The sequence below is a fragment of the Falco naumanni genome, chromosome 9, assembly GCF_017639655.2.
Source record: "Falco naumanni isolate bFalNau1 chromosome 9, bFalNau1.pat, whole genome shotgun sequence".
Classification (NCBI taxonomy): domain Eukaryota; kingdom Metazoa; phylum Chordata; class Aves; order Falconiformes; family Falconidae; genus Falco; species Falco naumanni.
Genome location: NC_054062.1, coordinates 49306875 through 49330792, shown reverse-complemented (window position 1 = coordinate 49330792; position 23918 = coordinate 49306875). Strand labels below are relative to the sequence as shown.

Genomic DNA, 23918 nt, shown 5'->3' with positions numbered 1-23918 from the left:
AAATACCACTCAGGGAAGGCTGAAGCTCTGGAAATTCCAAGAGACCAGATAATACGGAAAAGGGCCTGAAAAATGTTTAACACTTATGCAGAGTAAACTGGTGTTCTCCGATCATTATCAGCAGTTCATCTTAAATACTATGGTGAAATCCCACGCTACTGAAAATTATTTCTAATGAAGACAAGCTTTTATTTCAACGTTCAACCATGCTGCCATTCACACACATGATTTTAAAAACAGCTGTTTTCTCCCCAAGAAAGGGCACTGCCTTCTTTGGGGGTGGGAAAAACATCAGCAGAGTGATCCCTCCATCGCCGTGTAGCTAAAGCAACCCAGCTCACTTGTTCTCCAAGCCTGGTAGGCTTCCAGAGGACAACGCAAGGGAAACCCACCCACGTGATAAGCCCTGATAAGGCTGTGAAACGCAAGCGCAGCTGTGAGCTGGAACCGGCAGGGAGCCAGCCCCGAGCTCAAGCCCCAGCAGCGCCGCGGCCAGGGTCCCCCCGCAGGGCTGCCAGCACCCGGGTACCCAAACCAGCCCCCCCCAGCCCACCCGCACCCACAGCCCGCGCACAGGGGCTGTCCTACGCAGGGACCATCCCATCCTCCTGAAGGCTGTCCTCCACACGGCTGCTGCCCCTAGACTGTCAGCGTGATGAAAAACAGGTAGAAAAACGAATGTTTGGCACTTTCCTAAGCTAAATTCAATTAGTCCCCGCCAACAGCAGCCAATAATGTACAGAGACCTTGTACAGGTCTTGTACAAGACAGACCTTGTACCGTCTTCTCAGTTGGCTATAATCTTGAGACATTTACGTTAACTTTCCAGCACCATGCCATCACCATGCATTACTCCACAGGAGGAGTAAAACACTATTTAAGCTGGTCCACAGATATTCGTAGACAGCTGATGCCCTGGCATACTGGCCGAGGCAGGCTTCATAGGCTGGCAGCAACAATTTCACTTGGGATAATGGGGCAGGTGACTTGGAGGAGGAAGAAAAATTACCCATCGGAGAGATGCAGAAATGCAAGGAGACATTTGGACCCGGGTTTCACCGTTCTGAATCTGGGAGGTGCTATTTAGATACAAACCCAGAACAAGAAGCCAGAATCCAACCACTTTCCCAAAGGATTAATTAAGGCATCCTCCTCCCAGCCCCCATTCAGAAAAATCTGGCTGGAAACTAAGTAACAGCAACTGTTTACCCCATTAAAGCTATGCAGTAAGAAAGGACAGCCTCCTAGAGCTTCCCACAAATTCAGGCAAGATAAACATCTTTGTTCCAAAGCATGAGCCTCTCCAGTTTTATTGACAGAGGCAGAAAGCGTCAGAGAATGGGAGCAGCTCAATTCAGCCTCTGATTAGCAATTAAACACTTTGAGAGGGGCAAGCCTCTGGGCAGCAATGTCCTCCCCATTGATTCATAGAAAACCTTCTCACATAAATTAGCCATCCCCGTGATTTTAATGCTCGGGTATGCCCTTGACAAAGGAGCCCTCGCAGGGCTCTGCGCAGCCAGCGGCTCCAGCCTCGCCTGCTTGGCAATCTGGCAGGGGTCCAGCGGGCTGCGGATAGAGCCCTGCTGCCCCCCGGCCACACATGTGCCCTCCCATAGGAACGAGCCCTTGTGGTCGCCCGTGCAGCCCCAACGCTCCGGGGAGCCTCCTGGGTGCCCTCCTGAACGCCACGCTGCATCGGGCTCTGTCCCTTCGCTGTGAACTTGTTCGCGCCAATAGCAAACGTGCCCTGTTTTCGCAAGCAGGGGAGACGCGCGGGGCCGCGGTGGATGCCCCCGAGCTCCCCGGCTTCCTTACGCACCGCGGGCTGGGATCCAGCCCCACATGCCCCCGGGGAGCGACACCCACCTCAGCCGGCAAGGCTGTGAGTTACGCTGGCGGACGGAGGTGAGATCAGAATCGGGCACGTTCTACATGAAAGGTACTACATAAAACCAAAGGGCTATTCACGTCACCGGCCCATCTCCCTAATTAAAAGCTGCGAGACTCGGAGCTCGCTCTGAGCGAGCGATCAATCCTCCCGACACAATGTGCCCGCAGAGACGTTTGCAGAACACGTCTGACGCTGCCCAAGGCTTTGTTTCCCCTGCACCTCCTTCCCCGAGCATAAAAGGCTGCAATTGAAAAGTCCTGGTCCTCAGAGGGAGTGCTGGTTTTTATCAGATGGTAATGATGAGTACATCATGAAATCATTTAATAGTTCTCATTAAATGCATTGCTGGAGAGCAGGCCTGATTTATGAACAGTATGCCGTGGGTATAAATAAGCTGCACTTTGCTTGTAACACAGCTGGTCAAGAAAATTAATGTTTTGTTTTCCATAACCTTTGTACTCTCCCTTCCTCTGCTACTATGGCAAAGCTCGAGGCGTGTAACTTGATCGTGCTTGGGAAGAGGACACATGGCCGAATGCCTCGCGCGGGCTCGACCCACGGCGGAGCAGCAGGCTCCCGGACACGGCCCCGCGCTCCAGCGTTCCCAGAGCCACCGCCCGTACACGTGGATATACCTCCCCATGTCAAAGCAGAACCCCAAAGTGCTCGCACGCCGACCTGCCTCTTGCATTTGTGCTGGAAGTGCTGCTGGAACAGCGTATCCTGCTAAGTTCAGGTCCAAGAAATACTGATATATTTAGCACAGCTGCGTAACTTTCCATCTTTAAAAGCCCAGTACTCCTTTCTCTGTCCTGCCCAAAAGCCACTCAAACCAGACAAACATCCATCTTCAGAAGAAACACGAGGCCATTGCCACACAGGACAGTGGCCAGAGACACTTTTTAATGCTTGTATTAACCACGACACCTAATCCTAAGCAAACAGTTCATCAGTTGCATAATGGTGTTTTTTTTTTTCAAAAGACCTTTTAGTGTGCTGTGCACGTGATTGAGCACAGGGAAAATGGCACTTCCAGGGTAGACAGATGCTGAGGAGGCTTAGGAGAGAGTCAATTTAAACAAGGACAGAGAGAAGGGCTTTGCAATCATATGGTTCGCATCTGGAATTTACAGGCATGATAATTTTATAACCCTCTCCTGACGGTTTTGAAGCAATGCAATAGCTTCGCTCACTTTCCAGCCTAAGCGATGTTTCATCGCTGCTGCAGGGACAGGGCAGCAAGAAACATCCTCGTGCATCTGACAACTTTATGCGACCCCGAGACTGCACACCGTGTTGTAAAAAAGGGAGTGGGAAGCAGGCAGAGGCAGTGATGTGCACGCGGGCACTTGTATTTCATGGGTATTAAAACACGAAGTCTTAAAATCAAAGAGGAAGACCCAGTTTTAGTTTACTTCTGCTCACAGCAAGTCCCTTTATATCTCATTCAGAGAGCCGTTTGGTTACTTTTATGGTATATATGAGGCTTTCCTCATAAAAGCCACTTTCTAGTGACATTATGTATTTCTTTTCTGGTTGAAACCAAGAAACCTCTTACTCAACCAACCGTTTTTCATGTGCACATAATACACGAGGCTGTAAAATCGCTGCAAGAAGGGATTCTCAGGCAGAAGGACTTGAAGCACTGCGACAGCCAAGAACAAAACAATGTGAAAATCACCTCCAACCATAGCAGGAAATGTGGAAAAGATTAATCTCTTTTAAGACTAGGATTTTTACATTTCCACATAGCCCCAGCATGGTCACAGCTGTGTGCGTATTCCAGGCACCAACTCTGTGTGTGGACTCCCAGTCTGCCTAAAACCAAACCTTAGCTATCATCAAGGCTAGTTCAGCCATATATTTGGAATCTAAATCCCAAGAAATTAAGAGCATTTCCTCAGCAGGCAATACAGCTTTTGGCAACTGCTCTTGAGTTTTAAACATTTGAAAGTAATTGCTAATGCACAAAGAAACTGGAATTGAGGAGAATTTTCCCCAGGTCGAGGAGCAGCGTTGGTCTCCGCTCCAACAGCTATTGAAGTCGGTCTCAGCCCAACGTGCCCCGCACAGATGTCGGCACCAACCCCGAAACACGGGTACACACAGGTACGTATCTGCATTAGCATCTATGTTACTTATTTTGCATGTCTGTTTCTCTGTAGATGGAAGAAAATTCATATTCAATTACCTCCCTTTCCAATGATACATAAAGCAGGAAGGCAACTTGTTTCAACAGGAAAAATTTATTGGACTAATTTATAGGGTATATTTATTCGTAAGACAAATTTTTGCTAGGCCTGGTGATGGATTAAGATAGATCTGACCTAAAGGCTTTGGCTCTTCTCTCCTACTAGTTCTTGTCTCAATAATTAAGAGGGATTTAATTATTTCTTAGAATGTAGTTATGCAAAATATATCAGTTTTGCAGAGGTCATTAACTCCAGGGTTTCCCCTGAGCCGCAGTGACTCCACGGTTGATCTTGAGTTGATGCCGGCTCCAAATCTCATTTTTCCTGGTATGAACCTGTGTTTCCTATTGCCGCTGTAAGGGTTTATGAGAGGGGCTGGGAAGGAACGGAGGACACGGAAACCCACTCGTGCCTCTGACATCAGCTGGTGCGTGACCTCACGTACGTCACCTCGCCTTTCCCTGTGTTGGACTCCCCAGCTGAAGCATGAGGCTAACAACACCGAGCAACTTCTGCGAGCACTTTGAAACTTCGTTATGGAAAAGTCAGGCACAGAAGAGTGAGGTGTTTCCAGTCCCTTCAAGATTAAGCGCGGATAAGATTCAGCGCGATGGATGAATCTGTGGCCAAGCCCTAAAGCAGGGGCCGGAGGATGGGTCGGTCACAAACTGTTTGGGACAAGGCCCTGCCCAGCTGGGAGTTGTGAACGGGTTTTGGCATCAACCTCAAGAACATCAGAGCTTCACCTTCCACATCACAGCGCCTCATCTATAAACCAGAAATAGTGGGATTTCTGTCTTTCCATTCCCTCTCCTCAGCACAGATTTCGTGTTCTGCAGGCACAGACTGTGTCATACCTACACCGTTAAACTCAGTTCTGGTAGGAACCTGGAGGGATTACTGAAAGGCAATGAAATAATCCTACAGGCAACAAGACCAGCAATAAGAGGAAGAAGAGCGGGAGAGCAGGAGGGAGAAGTAGTTTGTGGATCAGCACCCAGCCCTTTCGGGCAGGAGCAGTCGCCCGCGAGGCAGGGCGGACGCACAATTTCAGTGATAAATTTGTCCATAAAGTATGGACCAAACTCTGGTCTCTGCCAGCCGTGAGCAGCTTCCTTTGGCTTGAGTGGGAACCAGTCCCACACAGCTGAGAGCAGGATTTGTCTCTCTATGTGTAATGTCCTGCGCATCAACAGAAGAGGAAGGAAGAAACCTCTCAGATCATCATCATCATCGACGCAATCTTGGCCTTTCTAAACCTGATGCCAAGCACAGAACTGATGGAACACCCTACAGCCGATCTCAGCCTCGTGAATGGATTTTCGCCAGCATAAACGTGGAAATTTGGGTTGTTTGCTTGTGTGCAAGGACGTCCCCTGCACGGTTTCTACTAAATGTGCACAAGGAAGCAAGGGCCCTGCTTTCCTTCCTGCTTTCCTAACGGCACGGCCCCCTGCAGCAGTCGTGGCAGCCTCACGGCAGACACCGCAACCAAAATCTGATGACTTGTGTTTGGCACACAATGATACCTTTGTGACCTTGCACTAACCACATACTGCAATTTCAACATGTATAAAGCAGAGCAAAAATACCCCGCCTTAAACCACCGGAGACCCGGGCATGAAAAGCAGTGCACTGACGGAAGCATGCTCCGAGTATCACCTAAGCGTACTCCAAGTTCCTTTTCCCACCTAGACATCATTTGCATGTACTCTCGAGGCTCCAGCATGCTTTAGAGATGTCTGAAGTGTCAGGAGTACAGTCACACAAACCACTCTCCTTCCTTCTGGTTCACCTGCTCCTGTGCAAACCCCATGGCCAGCAACAAATCGGTTAGTTCCCCCTGGACAGGGGGATGGGAGCAGCTACTCCTGAGAGCAAGTACTTAGAGTCATTGCCCCCAAGGAACTGAGTCGCTGCCAGGAATTAAAGGTAGCCAGTCGTTCCTTGCTTACTGTAAATACTTTGCAGCCAGTAATTACAGCCAATTTCAATCCTCCGCCCTGGAAAAAGCTCGGTGTTCCTAAGGCAGGGCAATCAAACTGTTAGTGACTGCTTCTTCCGACATCTCCAGCTTCCCTTTGGAGTCCTTCAGGATATCCCCTTCCTCCAGCCTCCAAAGGACCACGACCAACAGCCCGACAGTCCCTGAGGGAGGTGGTGGCTTTGGCCAAGAAGAGATGTTCAACCCATACTTGAACAGGCCAAGCCTCCTCCTGCCCAAGCAACTGAATCACAAGAAGCAGCCATCTCATAAAGAGTTAAAACGAAGAGTTCTGCTAACACTTAAGCGTTACAAATCTTTTCAGTTAAAATAAATTATTCAGGAGATGTCATCCTCCCATCAGCACCATCTGAGCTACATTTTTAATAGCTCTGTGCGCTGAACACGTTCTGTCATAATATCAGTGATACCAAGGCTGCGAGACGAAGGAGGGGGAAATGCAAGCACGCGACGGAACATGAAAGACTGAGCTGCTTTCTCTTAATGGCCATGAAACACGTGCCACCCAAGGCAGGGGAGAGATCAGTGGTGTCGGCTACACTGCAGAGGAGTAAAACAAACAGAAAGAACTCACTGACTTCAGGAATTGCAGGAGCCTCTTTGTTTTCCCTCAAAACCACTATGCTGCTCGATGGATAATTCACCCACCGCCTTCCACTGTCTTAGGTCTCACTTACTGTGACTCCACCAGATTTTTCCAGACATAAGATGGAATCAGGATCCATCCTCACGGTTGCATGGATATATAACTAAACAATGAAGAGTCTTCTGCTCCGTATCGCTAGGAATAATAAAAAAGGGAGCATTTCTGTGCCCCAGATGTTAAAAAAATCATCTGTCTGCCCACCAACCCATGTATTCGTTTATTTGCCCAATTCACATACCACATACACAAAACAAATGCAACCGAACACATTTACAAGCAACTAGAGGGAAGCAGATCTGAGCATCACACATCGTTGCATCAGTTCAGTGCCTGCGATGCCCAAATTGCCCATATGCCTACAGCACGGACAATGACTATGATGCTACTCCAGGACGTGGTGATGAAAGTCTTGCTTGCACTTGTAAACACGCTCTCTGCTCTGAGAGGCACGCAATACAGGGAAGAGACTGCTCCAGCCCCACGGCTTAAACTGTCTTTCGTGGCCAAGCCACTCTCCCCGCTCAGTGTGGGTGAAGAACAAGAGTAAAGGACCTCTGATGGAGGCAACTTGTGATCTTTCCTTTGGGCTCTGCAGAGCTCCTGCACACCCCAGTCACGTCCACCTGGCCAAACCTTCCTCCCTCCCATCCCTGTTTCAGCCCCAGAACACGGAGCAGAGGACCAGGTTACCCACAGGGAAGCTGTCTGGGGCAAGGCAAGCCCTAGAGAAGGGCCTCCTGTCCTACCAGTCAAGGGAAACCGGCTGTTGTGGAGTGACTCCAGATTTTCATGCTTCTTGCTTCCAAGTAGGAAAACAATTTTGCCCTTAGTGTTTTCTGCCGGCAGCTTCACCTGGTTCAGGTTTTCATCGAGTGAGAAGGAGACACAATGCGTAACTGCAAGACTCTTGCAAATCAAAGGATAGAAAAGAGATGGGGGTATGGGAGATTCTCAGCCTCCTCCAGCAGCACTGGTGTCAAGACTTACGAATGGACACGTCAAAACCCAACTTCTGAGAAGCCACCCACCACCTGTGTCCTCTCTTGTCTTACAGATGGGAACAGCCGCCGACACAAAGGGTAGGGCAGCTCCGTAGGTCTGGTTTGCTCTCAGGTGTAACTCAATAAGGTTAACTGAGGATGTTTTGCTAACTGGTGGTTCTCTTAAGACAGACTAAGAAGAGATGCTGTCCAGGCCAACAAGGCAGCATACAAAGGATGGAAGAAAGAACCAAGATTTGGCAGGGGTTATGGAAAAATGTAGACTTTTGTTCGTTGCTCAGAAGTAAACATGACTACGAGGTGTGAAAGTGCTCTGGATGCCTGCAAACACTCCCACTATTCACCCTGGCATCTCCTCGGGACTCGAAAACATTCTGCAAAGCAAAAAAATGCTGCGGTCAGTTATGAGTGGGCTCAACGACTGAATAGCTAGCAAAGAAAACCCATACATGCCCAGGCTGGAATGAAGAAAATTCAAATGCAAATATGCTAAAGTATCACTTGCAGAATTCAAGTCCCCTGGGGAGCGGCAGAGTGAGTCTTTGCCAGCGCGGTGGTTTCTGGGGGTTAAACATGTGCCCAAAGGAGAACCCAGTGACGCCAGCAACCCCAGGGTGCGCAGCGAGGGCACCGAAGGCTGAGCGTACAGCTGCGCCACGAGCCCAGAGACAACAACGCTCTCCACCATGCACAACAGAGAACAGCAGCACCCTGCAATAAAGCCAGAAGTCCATCACTTTTTCCATTTTGATTTATGCCTGTTTCCTCAGCTGTAAAATAGCTTAAATCCACTCACCTACGGCAGATAGGTTTCATCTGCCATGGCTCTGTTATCTCATAAACCTGGCTGCAAGGAGGACGAGCCGGCCCTGCGGTCAGTGACAGCACACTGTAAAGGACAATCAGCGTCCTGGAGAGATGCCGTCCAACAGCAATCGATCATCCGGACCAGAGCCCAGAGGATGCAAGCGTGGGCTGAATCAGCTATTGTGTGGCTGCACCTACGGGGGGACATTTGGTGGAATAAGGGTAACAAGGGAAACAGGAAGCCCAGGCCTGTTTGCCCAAGGACGGTGATTATAATGGTCCCTATCTTTACAGTATACAATGGACGTTCCTGTGAGACTGTCACGTGCCACGAGAAGGAACATCTGGAGAAATAGCTTTCTTTGGATACCTGGGAGGGTGAGGAACCCTCATCTCCTCAAGTGTGAGGTGAGCAGAGCACCAGGATGGAGAAGCAGAGCAAGGGTGAGGATGGGTGGGAGTGGGGAGAGGCAGCTTCCAGTTCTGGCAGTGATGCTGCTCGAGGTATCAGGGAAGTCACTTCCCTCCCGTGCCTCCCACTTGCCCCGTGGAAAAATAGTTTGTTATCTGACATGCAAGAAATAAATACCGATCTTTTCCAGAAGTACTGCATAGTGGATCAGTACCAAGATCTACCACAAAGAATTAATTCTGTGCAGGACCTGGTTTGGGTTATGGTTATGGTACCTCCGGCAGCAGGAGTTGTGCCCTTTTAAAGGAAATTTCTGCCAAGGATAAAACTAAGCCTCTGCACTACCGATCCCCTGGGGGAAAGCATATTTCTGGGTGCCCTCCAGAAAGCTGTTCCTTTGCCTTGTTGCATTACTGCCCATCCGCTGCAGCGGTCCCACTTGTTCCCTGGGAGGCTGAAGACAGTTCCGGGTATTTCCAGACCTGGTCTGTGCTAACACAGGCAGTGGAGGAAAAAAAATCCAACCAGAGCACAGCAGCCAGAGGTTCAAAAATGCAGTGACCTTGTGAACACTGAGGGCAAGCCCAACCCAGAGCAGTCTGTTTTGTTTGGAGGCACCCTGGCAGTGGCTGCATTAAGAATGCATGGCCTCTAATGTGGAACATGTGTTTGGTGAGAATAATAACGCACCTGAGCAGGAAAGCTGGGGACATTGAGCCTCCTTCCCTCTTCCAGCAGCCTCAGAATTGCTTTTGGGTTTATGGCTTTCAGGGTGTGAGCACGATCAAGCAGGTAGGCTGGGAGGTGCAGGGGTTTTATCCGGCCATCTGTCCCCAGAAAGCACGCGTCAGAAATAAAAAGGATGGGTGGAAAATGACCGACATTTCAGCGGCGGGATCGGAAACACCAGCAAAGCTGGGACCAGGTCCAAGCTGGTGCCCTCTCTGGCCAAGCCCTGGTTTTGATTTAAACCCCTAAAATCAGTCACTGCTAACCCCCTGGGTACTCTCTCAGGGCAGATTTTTTGGATTATATGAAACACGCGGATCCACATCAAGCATCCCATGGGACGGCTATAGCAGCGGCTGGGAGTGGGGGCCACTGAGGGTCCCCAGCGGAGAGGGGTCCCTGAGCCCTGCCCAGGGACACCCAGACCTGGGTGACTGCTCCACAACCCCAGGAGATCTGGGGGTAAAGCCAGCCCGGCTATATCCCGCTCCTGCCCCTGCCCAGGAAGCTAACCTTGCGCAGAGCCCTTCTGCCGGGGAGCAGGGAAAGCGATGCTTCGCTTCAGGTGCCTGCCCAGCGCGAGGCTACGACGTGGGAAGGGTTAAGGTAACCGCAGTCCCAGGCTTGTTTACCCTGCACATTAGAGAGGGATAGTTTGCTGTGAACACACTGATCAATATCTCCCAGCTGCCAGTTTAATCAGGATTAAGTGAGCAGCTATTAATTTTGCTCTTTTCCAACAACCTTTAGCCACCGTGTGAAAACGTTGCCTCTATCACAAACAAATTAACCTCGGTATCATCTATCCAGACATTTTAAAGGGACTTAGAAAAAGAAAACTCCAAACCAAAATGCTAACAAGAAGGGCCAAGACCAATAATCTGGCTTTAATTAGAAGTTTTCCAGCGAGCGGAGCGGCTCGCGGGAGAAGGACGAAGCAGCGGTGGGGGTGTTTGCTCAGAGCTTGCCCGGCACATGGAGCCAGGCGTCAAGAAGAAGGCTGGATGGACAGCTGCAAAGCCACCTCTGAAGTCTTCAGGCGTGCAACCACACAGCACCAGGCAGGAGTGGGGAGCAGCAACCAGGTCCCCATCGCCCCTTCCCCACCCGTGGGGGCTCCAAGGCCAATGTCGGAGCAGTGCCAGAGAGCAGAGTCACCTCCCGGGTCTGCAGGGACGTGGCCGCATGCAGAGGTGTCACCATGGCAGGCGAGGTTTGACTCCTCAAGCACGCTGATTTACTGCTAACGAGGCAAATCCTGCAGCCCTCAAGCATCCACCCCTCCCAGCAAATTTCAGGAAATATTTTAACATGCCGACTGGCACAGTTTGCGGCTCACCCACAGGCACTGAATATTTATATATGTGCAAATGGCTTCACTTCTGAGACGCATCCACCTTTGGCGAGAGGTGGCAGGCAGCCACCCGGCACGGCGTGCGGCTCCGCATACAAACACACTGAAGTAATTCAGTTTGGACTGCGCCGGAGCTCTTCGGGATTGAACTCCCCAGGCTAGAGATGACAGATGCTTGCAGATCCACGAACAAATGACCACAGCACAACAGCTCTGAAGAGCCAGCTTCTGTTGTTTTGTCTGCTTTGCCTTAAAAAGTCTCTTATTCTCATCCACGGGGTGAATCATGGAGGAAGAGGACACGTCCTAGGAAGAAGGGAAGCAGGACACGCAGAAGCCCGGCTCTGAGCTTTGCAAAAGCTCTTTCTCTCAGCTGTTCTGCCCATCGCAAAGGCACCAGAAGTTCTCTGAAGAAAGGACAACAGACGGGGCTGGACTTTCTTTCCAAGCTTCCTCTGAAATCACACTTGGCAGAGCAGCCCCGGCCTGTTGAAAGAGCATGGGAACGTGCGTGGCAAGAGCTGCTCTCAGGTTGGAGCTCTTTTGGCTTTTCTAAGCCATCTGGGCTCTGATTTAGCTTGCGGAATAAGGTCCCGTCGGTCCCAAATGAAAAGTCAGCTCCTAACCCAAGGGTTCAGCTTGGGGTCAGTGGCCGAGGAGCAGCTGAAGAACTCGCTCCCAATCCCCCTGGTTAATGGCAGCGGGAAAAGGCCTTTGCCACCACAAAGGAAAACTCACCCGACCGCTTCCCACTCCCCAGACCCCCCAGTTCCGCCACCTCATCTAGCTGGAAAATTTCTGCAACCGTTTCCCATCTGCTGGAAAAGGAGCAAGAGACCCAGTGCAGGCAGAGCTCAGGTGGCTGATGAGTTTCCCAGCACTGGGTTATGCAGCCCTTCTCCTGGCCAGCAGAGCAAGGGGGTGTTTCAAACCCTGGTGCCCTCCATCTGACCCTGAAGTCCTACATGGATTAAGTTTCTCACCACCATGCCCAAGTGGAAACTACCATGCCCGCCACCATGCCCAAGCGACAATGGTCAGCAGCCTCAGACCAAAGGACCCTGGTGCAAACACCATCTCCCGCAAATCCCTTGTCCTTTAGGTAGCTCCAAAGCTTTGTGAGACGCACGGACATCTCCCTCTCTCCTTTCTCCATGAGGACCCAGAGGGGTCCCTGAAGAAGGGAAAAATTTTGACCGCGACTCGCCCACGGGTGAGAATCCTGTCCTCTTGGTTACGCTCCGTAAGCCACAAAGACACGGCCACAGGGTGGGGAAGGATGTCACGCTCGGTAACAAGTCTCTGCAGAGCAAACCTCAGCAGCCTTTCATCGCAGGGCTGTTTCCTTCCACTCTGGTCCACACAAACCATCTATGAATCGCAAAGCGACACCCAGCTCCAGCTAACAGCTGCGTGGCACCGGGCCTGCCCCCTCCCCACTTCTGTCAGGAACTATGGCGATATAAATTAAAGTGCAGAGCCGTTGTTCAAATTGGGCCAAATGAAGCCACATTTGGGCCAGCAGAGCAGCGATTCGCGGGAGGCTGCCATGGAGCAGGTTCAGATAGCACTGAAGGCCCAGCCAACTCCACCGTGGGGGGCTACAAGCTTGGGGTGCCAGGTAGGATCGTGGATAAAATTATGCTCTCCCAAAACTGGATATAATCCAGGTGACAGCCATTACCCAGTGCTGCCGCTGGGAATGTTCAAATAAGACTCTGCCTTCTTTCTTTCAAGATGTTAGAGAGTTTTACAAACATTAGGGAACTCAATCTCTCGGCACTCCCAGGGTGCAATATAAACAGGCTGGGATACCCACCAAGGCAGGTTTAAAAATCCCAACAACTCTTTCATTTGCTTTACTGAAAGGGAAACTGAGGCCCCGAGGGAGCCAAGCCAACGTTTCCTCGTTTGGATGCCTGATGTTAGGCAACTCATCCGCATGAAGAAATTATTTACAATTTTTACCTTTTTTTTTTTTCATCAGATTAAAGTATTACAAGGTTGATCCCCTTCCAGACAGCTTGGTTGGCTGCATTATGTTTCAGTGCTTGGATTTTCCCCACAAAAAACACCGCCGGTATATTGCAGAAATTCGACCGTACGCCTGCATGTGCTTACACACACAGAGCCTTGAAAACGGCAACACCAAATCAGTATTTCCCACAAAAACAAAAAATTCCCTTTGAATATTGAAGCTGTTTTATAAAATATATACTTACTACTGCATAATTAAAAAAGCCTCTGCAACTTTAATGCATATTGCCCTTGATCATGTAGAAGCAAGAAAGAACAAAATCATTAGGAGCTAAATTATTATAGTAGCCTGTTATCGTAGTGTAATCTTATTAAAGAAAATTCATGCTGGTGTAGCCTCTTACCTTCGCCACTTACAGAAGAACCATGTGGTGTATTTCTGAGTGCACAGAGATAATAAAATTATAGTGAATTATGCAGCCTACATATGGAAAAAGAAGTGTAATTCTGTTCCTCTGAGGAGGGATGCTGATTTTTCTCGGGGAGGCAAAACCAGCACTACTCAGTTACTAAGCATAAAGGGACTATTCATTATTATCTGCAGACAGGCGATTTTGGAGAAGATCTAGGGGCTGCCAGAGCAAAAAGGCACAGCTTGCTGCTGTGGCTTGGCCAACAGCCAGTGCCGCTTGCTGGGCTTCAACAGCATCCATAACGCCGCTCGGTGTGGGTGCCTGCACCTGCCCACCCAACCACGCGTGGAGCCCTGTGCCACGGACCCGGGGCACCACCGGGCGTACCCCGACACGGCAGCGCCGGCCGGCACTCGTGCTGCTCTCCCTCTGCTCAGCCCTTCCCAAGCTGATGAAAAGCTGCGGTGCATCGCTGGGAGAGCTCCCTCCCTGTGAACATCCCTGCAATGGATCCTGCCTGGCTGATGGCACTACTCGAGTTCAGCGCCGTTGTAACTCGTGCTCATTGGCAGGGAGGACAGTGGCCGCTGCTCTGGCTTCCCCGCGGCTCAGCGCCTGGCCGTGGCTGTCCCTGTGAGCTCTGGCTGCGCTCTGCCAGGATGCTGCACTGGAGTGGGGCACGGAAATCCCGCCTGGCCCAGGGTAATGAAGAGGGCAAAAGATGCCACAAGAGCCCAGGCATAACAGAAGGCCAAAGCAAGCTGTCCGCAGATGGAGCGGGGAGCAGACCTGGCCCTACAGCTCCGCTTTCCACCAAAAAATCATCGTGCACACCTGGCCAGAGCTGACCACACTGGCATGGTCTGGACCAGCCCATGGCGATGCTCATCCAGCCCTGTTCAGCTCAGCGAGCTGTTTGAGGAGACGACGGGCCACACCGTGAAGACCTCTGCGTTTTGTGTCTTTGGGCCAGCTACTCTCTTTCCTAACAAACCTCTACAAATGGAGTTCGGCTGGTCACGAGTTAGGGACGCACAACAGAGAGCCTGTAACCTGATTTAAGCACCAGCAGCGCAAGAGAGAGAGGCCTCACTTCCCTCATCACCTGCTGTGAAGGACAGGCACACAATTAAAAGTTTTCTGTAAATGTTAATTACAGTGGACTTACTTAGCTAATGACCAATTGATCTTTTGATTGTATTACGTTTAGAAGTGTAATGAACTTAACTGAAGTATGGATTACAATCTTGTTCTAATTAAAACAAAAACGTGTGATATATATTAGCCATCAGAAAGGGTTTTCATGGCTGTTTGAGGTCAAATTGTTGAAAATATTAACGTGTTGTCTAAAGCCTGCAGCACTTAATTAGATTCTTCATCCAAGTGGAATTCATGTTACTTCAAACGATGCATCCAGGTAAGATCTTCTTGTGCACTTAGAAACAGCTAGAATATAGATCTGGCCCGTTACTTCCATGCTAGCACTTCTCTGTCCTCTAGTTACAAACCCTGACTTCCTCCGGCCCCTCCGATCCAGTGGCTTGGGGAAGAGGTCAGGAGAGCTTACACTGCTGAACCACTCGGTGCAGATGCATTTTGCATCTCACCACAGGAAGAGCTGTACCATTTGCTACCCTGCTGCTGCGCACCAAGAGTAGAGCAGGGAGGTCGTCATTATCTTGCAACAGATGGATAGCAAACACCACGTATTGCTATCAGCAGCCGCGGGGAAAAGGTGTTTAGCATTCATACCTCACTAGCGGCCAAGCGAAGCTCTGCTCAGAAAAGTAAAGCAGAGCTCAAGAGACCACAGGGTTGAATGCCAGGAGTGCTGGAGGTCAAGGCTGAGGGAAGAAGAGCTTGCATCTCTTGCCTGCGCCGTGCTACAGCTCCGCCTCTCGCCTTTGCAGCCCCAGGAGGAACTGACCTACTTTAATCCAACATTTTGATGCCAAATGAAGAGGGGACTGGAAACAGGACATTCTCCCTGGAAAGTGCTGGACTTAATTTCTTCCACTCCTTTGGCAGCACCTGTTTCTGCACTTCTTTAAGACTAAACACACAGTCCTTTCCTTTTTTTTCCGGATGCTGCCCGAGGCAGGAGAAAGCCATTTGCTCCACGTGACTTCTCCACCCAGCTCCTATAAGATTCTGCAAAGTCAAAAAGCCGCTGCTCCTGAGGCCTCTGCAATCTTCCAAAAAATATTTTAAAATAACTATGATCCCTTTTCTCCCAGCCATGACCTTTGCCTGTCTTCAGTAACTCTTCCTGCGAGAGCTTTGTTTCTAAACCACCTGCAGATGCTTGGAAGGACACAGGAGAAATGCAAACTTACCTCCAAAGGGCAACAAGATCCCCAAAACACTGGGCTGACTCAGCCTGTTAAAGCACCGACAGGCTGGTGCATCGCTTATTTCAATTTGGTGCCAGGGTTTGCTTTTTGAGGAAGAGCCCAGCTGGTGTCATTGCTCCAGGTGCCCCCAGCATGTCAGGCACGCTGCGGGACACCCAGCTGCTCACTCCGGCAGCGTGCCGGGCGGGAGCGGAGCTGGTGCAAGGAATGTGCTCCCTAACGTGGCTTCCCCCAGACAGACAGTCGGAGCTGTGGGGAGTTGGAAATGTGCTGGTGTCCTGTGGAGGAGCAGTGGAGAGGCTCTGTAAGAGCAGCAGCTGCTCAAAGGCAGGGCTGGGGAGGAAAACGGCTGAGCTCAGGAAGAGCTTGTGGTTATGAGTCAAGGTGTCACAAAGCAGCATGTGAGGTGACACTTAGACCAATCTGAACTAAAGGCTTCCTGCCATCGAAACGTCTCATTTGGGTCACACTTGAAGCAAACCATGCTCAGCACAGCCACACAGCAACACCCTGCCTCCAACACATGACGGAGGTGTGCAACTTGTTGTAACAAGTCTGACAGTACAAACTCTTGGGGTCTTGGTGCCACAGCAGTGACAACCCACACACACCCACAATCCTGCCGATATGTCTTCCTCCAGACTTTGATACAGCAACTTACCGGTATCTTTATGACCGCTCAAGTCACCTCTCTCAACCCAAGTCACTGCCTGAACAGGGAGCCTGGGATCAGCAGAGCCCCTGCCACCGCTGCACCGCTGCTGAGCCCTGCCACGGCAGTGCCATGACGTCTGTGAGTTCCAGGGTAACTTCATTTCAGACAGCCTTAACTGGTCATGTTAACAGTTAGTAACTGGTGTTTACCCAGTATATCAAGTCCCCGCTACCATGCTTACCCGGCTGTGCCCTGCATTAAAAGAGGGAGGAGACTTCACACTAGAATTTGGAAGTTGATTTAAAAATCCTCCTTGCCTGATGTGCAAGTCCATGGTATGAGTTTACGAGCAAGGCAGAGAGGGTTTGAGGCAGAGGGTGAGGGCTGCATTGCAACCATTGCCTCTGAGAAGAGATACCCAACTGAGTAGAGAGGAGATAGCACTGGGGGGAATACCGCAGGGAGTAAACCTAATTATGTGCCTATTAGGTTGCCAAGAGCTGGAGGGACAGAAGATGCTGTAAGGTGAACACATTAGCATAAGACAACATCACTCATGCTGACAGCCCCAAAAAGGAGAGAGCCTGTAGCCAGAAGAAGCCACATCCAAACAACTAAAAACCCTGCAAATCCATTGTGAAATAAAGATGAAGTCAAGGAGAAGATGATTCAACCTAATTCAAGGACGAAGACAGGACTTGACGACAGCAACAGTCAGAAGCAGAAGTGCCCAGCATCTGTTAGGAAGAACAGACAAAAAATCCAGCTGCTCCATCAGGGAGGCACAGGTCTGTGATGCCCCACGCAGAGGTCCCCTCCCTGCCAGCGCTACGACTCTGAAATGCAGTGGCCAGGGGTGGAGGGAGACAGCATGGAAGCTGTCGATGGGATGCACATCTGGGGACAGGCTGGGCACACCATCGCCGCAGGGGTGGGAGGAAGGCTGGGAGTGCGGCTACAAAGCAGGCACTGCTCTGCCTGGTAACGGAGAAAAGAAATGCACCGAAGATCTGAAGCAAGAGAAAGCTGCAAGGAGTTTCTACTTCGCATCCGGCGCTGCTGCCACTGAAACCGTCCGAATCCCAGCACGGCAGCCCCAGCGCCAGAGGCCGCGTCGGGGGGCTGGACTCAGGCATGTGTGCACCCATCCGAGGCAACCTCGCTCCGGCATCACCCCTCTGCTCGCCACGGCACCTGCAAACAACCTCCTGCAGGCAACACGAAAGGCAATTCTACTTGTTCAGCTTAACAACGAAGCTACCTTCAACTCCTCCCTTTGCTGGGCTCATTCGCTTCAGGGATGTAAAAGGGGAAGCCTCAAACGCATGTGAGCCCCTACTTCTGTGTACACAAATACTGCCAAGTAACTCGTGCAAGAACTGGGAAGTCTGCAGGCACACGATCGCAAGAGCACGCTGCAGCTAAACAACCTGAACAGAAGTGATATGATTTACTGAGAAAACTAAGCTGTATGTTCCTCCAAAAGCCGCAGATTTTGCTCCTGAGGTTTCTGCGCAATAAATCCCATTAGCGACAGGATTTACATGTTGAGATGAGGAGAGGTACAGCAGGGTTAAGAGAAAGATAACACAGATGCTACTTCACCAGCCCCAGCTAATTTTCACACAACTCTGGTTTTAGATAAAGAGCCTTCCATCGGTTTTTGTACAAGAACAGCAACGCAGACTATTCAAAGGGCGGTAACACACCACTCTCATGGCCAAAGCCACCAGCCTTCTGAACGTGCGTCCTCAGGGAGCACCACAGGGAGCGGGGATGTGCGTTCAACAACTCAGCTACCAGGCTCCATCTCTTCCCCGAGACCTTTCTCAGCTCCTGCTTTGGGGCAGACAACAGGACAAAACTATTTCGAGTGACTTGCTAATTGCATTTTGTACTATCAATGGATTATGTGCAGAACCAAGCAGGAGCAGACAGATTTATTCTGTATTATGGCTATTTCAGGGAGTTACAGTGAACACCGAACCCCCCACAGATTCAGTAAGGGACAACATTAAGGCTTTGTTACAGCTGAGCAAATGCTTAAGAGCTTCACTGAAAACAGATGAGCTGAAAAAACCTTAAAGTGTTTAACAGACCTGCAGCAGCCACGGATGGCTGTTTTCACAGCCCCATAAAATAGATACTAAAAAAAAGAACAAGAAAAACAAAACAAAGGAAATCCACTTTAGCTGAGATAAACTGCACCTGGGCACACGTACACACCCAAAAAAGCAACAAGAGGCATCTCACAAGCTAAAATGAGCTCCTCTTTCCCAAGACTGTCAGGTATGATCATCTGTGAAACAGGAATGTGAGCCGGTGCTTCTTTTACCAAAACAATGAAACTAAACGTTATTTTTGAAAAGTTTATATGAAGCTAAGTAAGGAGGATAACCCCAGCCCCTTACAACAAACCTCTGACATCTTATAATGCGTGCCAGAAGGGAGGTGTAACCTCTGAGCACAGCTCAGTCCTCCAGCATCCCTGTGTTCTCGACACTCCATCATGAACCGCCTGGCTCTGAACCATCACCCGCCCCTCGCTGCACTCCTCTGGCACAGCTACAGAGGAAAGGTTTGTGTAAATCTTTGCAAAATCTGAAACGGAAATGAGGTTGCTTGAATGAGCTTGTAAAGCAGCATCCTCTGGGTCTCAGAGCTCCAGCCAGGTAATATGCTGCCTTCACTGAAACAAGCAGGTGAATTTTCCAGACTTCCCCCAAACGAATGGTCAAGTCTATGCAAGACCAGAGGTGAGCCCTGTCAGTCCACGGGACAGCAGCCAAATCCTCTTGTGAGCCCAATAACAGACTCCCCTGTTGCCCTTATGTGGCCTCAGCACAAACCCAAGCCCTTCTGCCCTTTCTGCACATATGTATATATATATATACATGAATGGTGTGGAAACTAGATAAGGATAACTCAAAACGGAGCTGCTGCTGTTCAGCTTCCCCGTGGTTTTGCAGAGCATGGGCTCCTTTGAGCTCTTCCCATCAGACAGACTTCGTCCCGTGTCGGGACAAGGCTTCCCCCCCAGCAACGGAGATGATCCCCCTCTCCCTGCCCCCAGCTCCCTGGAAACCAGAATGCAGGATTTGGTTGCATGACTATAAATGGTGAATTGCATAGGCCAGGAAGGATTATTTATTTATTCATTCATTCCTCAGCACATGCAAAGCCAAATTCTGCCTGTCTCCTGGGACTATGTGCGAGAGCTAAGGGCTGCGGACCGGTCGCTGGGGTGAAGTCCCCAGGTATTGTCAAGTGCATCGTTTTATTGTGCAAATAAATCTTCCTGAAGCTACAAATGAGGAATACATTTGGGACAGAGGCTTTATCACTGCACAGCAGCATTCTGAAAGCATGCCCACCTGTCCCTTCTCAAGAAAAAATACTAATAGTGGGTCTTCAGGTGCCTGCCGAACCTTTATGTATCACTTTATAAAGTGACACCCAGGGAGGTCCCTCTTACCTCCCCCTTCAAGCACTCTTCTCCGCTTTTCAGCTCTTGTAACCAAGGGTAACACCTGAATGGTCCCAGGCACTCTGATCTGCTCTTGGAAAGCATCAGGTTGGTTTTCTTTCAACTTCATTCCTCTGTTCTCCCTTCTCCTCGCCATGCCTGTTCATCAAGCTCAGCTCACCTCATTCCCTGGGAACAGGATAACTAGTAATGAGGTGACTGGCACCTTTCAACATTTTTCCCTGGGAAGGAAACTCCTCCCTGACGCTGCAGCAATGTGTGACACTGGGCAGCACTGCGGTGCCATCTCACTTGGAGAACACAGTCCAGCTTTGCACTTGTGAAAGGGGTTTAGCCGCTGGTGTCGGTGGATTTGCACCCACCTACATCCTGGGCTAAGTTTGTGCCTTAAAAGTCATGTGCTAAATTTGTAATGCTTCCCTCCCCCACCCCTCTGCAGTACGGGTGTTTAAGAGGAGCATCGCTGGACTGCTCATCCCGGAGGATGCTGTTTGCTTCCCACCCCAGACAGAGGCCACGGGCACATATGGAGGCTCCTAGGTGGTCCTGGCCCTGGTGGGCATCAGCTTGACAGCCCCTTGCAGCCTCAAAGGTCCCCCAGAGCACCAGCACCCACTGACAGACGCGGCCAGTGCCAAGACCATTTCTAGCAGTGCAATGTGACCACCCCACAGCAGCACCCACTGGCCTGCCTGAGCTTTGTTTGCCATCTCAAAGCCCTCACGAGGGCTTAATCCTGTTTTTAGATCTAATCCATTAAACAAATGCGTTATCCCTACACAGATTTGCTTTTTTTACTGAGCTCCAGCAAAGCTCTGTGTCAAGTCTCTCTGTCAGACAAGATTTTTGCAGTGGCCTGGCTGTGAGCACAGATCTTGGCAAAAAACTGCCTGGGACAGACAAACCCTCTGTCCTCCAGCATGCCTGCACGTAGGCTTGGCAACTCACCCCAGGAAACACACCAAAAAAATGACATTTTGTGCTTCTCCTGAACAGCATGACCATGCTCTCCAAGCCCTGAATGGTGCAGGAGGCACTACGAGCCGCTGCCGTGCAGCACTGCTCTCCTGCACAGCCACCAGACCCTCCCCAGGATATGTAGCACCGCCACGTGATTTTCTGTCCTGGAGTCCCTTGTTATCTCCCCAGGGTGAGAAACTGCAACAGCACTCATAGCTATGCAAAAGCCTGGTCTTTACCCATGGCCTGATCAAAATAAAAAGGGAAGACAGTCTGCTGAGAGTCTTCTTCTATCTTCTCAAAGCAGAAGTCTCCAGGATCCTTGCAAGCTAAGGACTCACCCCAGTCCCTTCTCCACTGTGCTTCCAGCTCAGGTTCAGCCCTCACTGCAAATGCCCCCGTCAGTCAGGAACGGGCCAGAGTTCAGCAACAGGAACAGCATCCTCAGCTTCACACCCACCAACGCCTGAGCACGGCACGGCACGGCAGGAGCGCGATGTTGGCCCCCCCGGGCTGAAGGGCACAGTCCACTCGGGGTGCAGGGGCACGCGGGCTGTGCCTGGGGCACGGGAGGTGCTGGCAGAGATGGCAAGCCCCCTGCCCAACTGCCTTTTCTGGGTGCTGAACCCCCGTACTATAACTCTCCTCACTTTCCCTGCATCTGTCTTGGGAGAGCCAAGCAAAGCTCTGCACCCTTCCCTGCAGGCGATGCTTGCCTTTAGCCAAGCTGCTGTCCCCACCCAGTAACTCGTACAGCATTTCTCCTTCACCTTGATCCAGGTTCAAATCAGCTGTCAAAATACCGAGAGGTTTGGTTCCAGTTCCAGGACAGAACCCCCAAATCCTTGGCACCGCTTTGCAGACCGAGCTCTGCACCGTTCTGCCGTCGGTCCAGGACAAGGTCCCGCAGGAGGCTGCGCGCTCCCCTCTGCAGCAGCCTGCCAGCACTGCTGCCCGCGGGGGGGGGTGTTAATAACCTGAAAAAACTGAAATAACACAAAAACGGAGTGATTCTGTGCTCTGCAGGACAACGGCCCAACGCTTCTTAAATAAAAGTCCTCGAGTTACAAAAGCATCCTGCAATTCCACAGACTTTTACAGCGAGAGCTCCAGCCGCAGGGTACCACGGTGCACCCCAAGAGCTGCGCGCCCACGGACGCCAGCACTGCCTGCCACGCTGCTGGGACCCCAGCTGCCGGCCTGGGACTGCCTCCTTCGGATGTCACACAACGGGCCAAATCCTGCCTGCCGCCACCTGAAGGCAAGGGTACTGTGAGCAGGTGAGGACCGAAGAGTCAGGCTCAAGGTATATATGCTATCTACAGGCTAGAAAAGAAAGGAAAGTAATTTTTTTATTATTATTATTTTCAACTTACAAATAGAGCAGAAGACGAACTCAGCAGGAAGAAATTCCAGCACTTTCCTTTTAATTGAAAATAGATCCATAAAATCCTGCTAAGTCTATTGGCTAATGCAAGCACTGGGGGGCAGCTTAAATACACTTCCCAAGGGCAGGGTACGTTACGTTCATTACATTTAAAAGTCACTGGGGTCTAAGTTTAAAAATAAAAACTACACATACGTTCCCTCCCCGCAGACTTCACTGAGTACCCACCCGCTCCTCCTGACCGCCTGCTAACACAGGAAACCCGGTTTTGGAAATGCTCCCAAAGAGAACAGAAGTAATGGTGAGTCAGTGATCAGATTTTCAAATGTGATGTGTCGGTGATCAGATTTTCAAATGTGATGTGTCAGCTCTGGCATAGTGGAGCGTCCTGGTGTGCTAAACCTGCTGATCACAGGAATTCCTACAGGTGGGAGTTGAGAAGAGGGGTTTCTTCACATCCAGTAGATCAATGACCTTCAACAGTTATCAGGTCTCTTCACGGTTTAGAAAGAAAGAAAGAAAAAGCAGATGCCTTTAATTAAATGCCTTTAATCTTCCTACTACACAGGGCACCGCATAGCAAAATTATATGTATGTATCAAAAGTAAACTAAATTCAGACATCAAAAACCACACCTGAAGGTCTGTAATAATTTTTTATCCACGCCTTTTCAATGCATTTTTCAGCCATGAGATGCCAGCGCATGGCAGGGAGCAGCCGTCACCAGTCCCCGCTGCCAGCTGGAAAGCTGGGCCCCACCATGACATAGGACATGAGTCATGTCACTTCACGCTGAAGCAAAACAAAAGCAATGGGAAACTTGCTTTCTTTAAGGCTCAGCTGCTTTAAGGAGCTTGCTTTTTTTAAGGAATGTCTGCTCCAGCGATGTTGGGAAATGGGGAATGGGTCTGTGGGGAAACAGCCTTCCCCAGGCAGAGACAGAGGAACTCGCTGTCTTTGATGCCATCTACTGGGAAGGTGCCTCCATGACCTGGGACCTGCTGCTCTGCTGGAGACCGTAACATGACGGTTTGCTCCGACGGGGAGTTGGATGCTGCAAGCGGGATGCAGGCTCGAAAAGGCTGCCCAGCCGAAGTGATGCTCTTTGGGATCCACAGATGCAGCGGGACTTGCACCAGCACAGCCCAGGTTTGTAGAAACATGCTGTACTGGTCCTGCAAGCCTGCCGATGCCCAGAAAACCAGCAGGAAGGCAGAGCCCAGGGAATGAGCACTGCCGTGGGAAAGGAGGGCAAGGAAGAGGCTGTAAGGTTTGATCTACGGGAGGTTATGGCCCTCCTAGGAGGGGAGAGGAGGGACCGAGCAGCCTGTTGGGGCAGGAAGGGTTCCTCCGCTCCCAGCCACAACAGCCAGCGCGGGCACTAGTCTCTGAAATCAGACAATGTTGGGCTGTTGCCTGTAAATGACCACAGAAACAAGATTTGGATGGTATGTCTGGAATCCCAGAGGATGGACCAACCTTCAAGTCCCTCCACAGCACCAAGTTTCCCTCCCCACCCGGCTGCCTTTCAGTGCAGCAGACAGGCTGGTTACAGGAAAAGCAAGGCTCATTCACCTGCTTATTTCACATTACAACGTTTCTGATGCTGACGCCATTTTCCCCCAACGTGCTGGTCAGATGCCAC

At 50.5% G+C, this 23918-nt stretch overlaps 1 protein-coding gene across 2 annotated transcripts in view; it reads right to left on the bottom strand.

Moving 5' to 3' along the window:
- The window catches only part of LOC121093688 (phospholysine phosphohistidine inorganic pyrophosphate phosphatase), an 89163-nt gene that overhangs the window by 16264 nt on the left and 48981 nt on the right, over positions 1 to 23918 (bottom strand). Inside the window, exon 7 of one of the 2 annotated variants that reach the window (XM_040606409.1) lies at positions 22499 to 22767. The exons of the other annotated variant lie outside the window; for it this stretch is intronic. Within the exon in view, the coding sequence (XP_040462343.1) occupies positions 22740 to 22767 (28 nt within the window). The 3' untranslated portion in view covers positions 22499 to 22739. Of the gene's footprint in view, positions 1 to 22498; positions 22768 to 23918 lie in introns of those variants that run through there. 2 annotated transcript variants of the gene reach the window in all.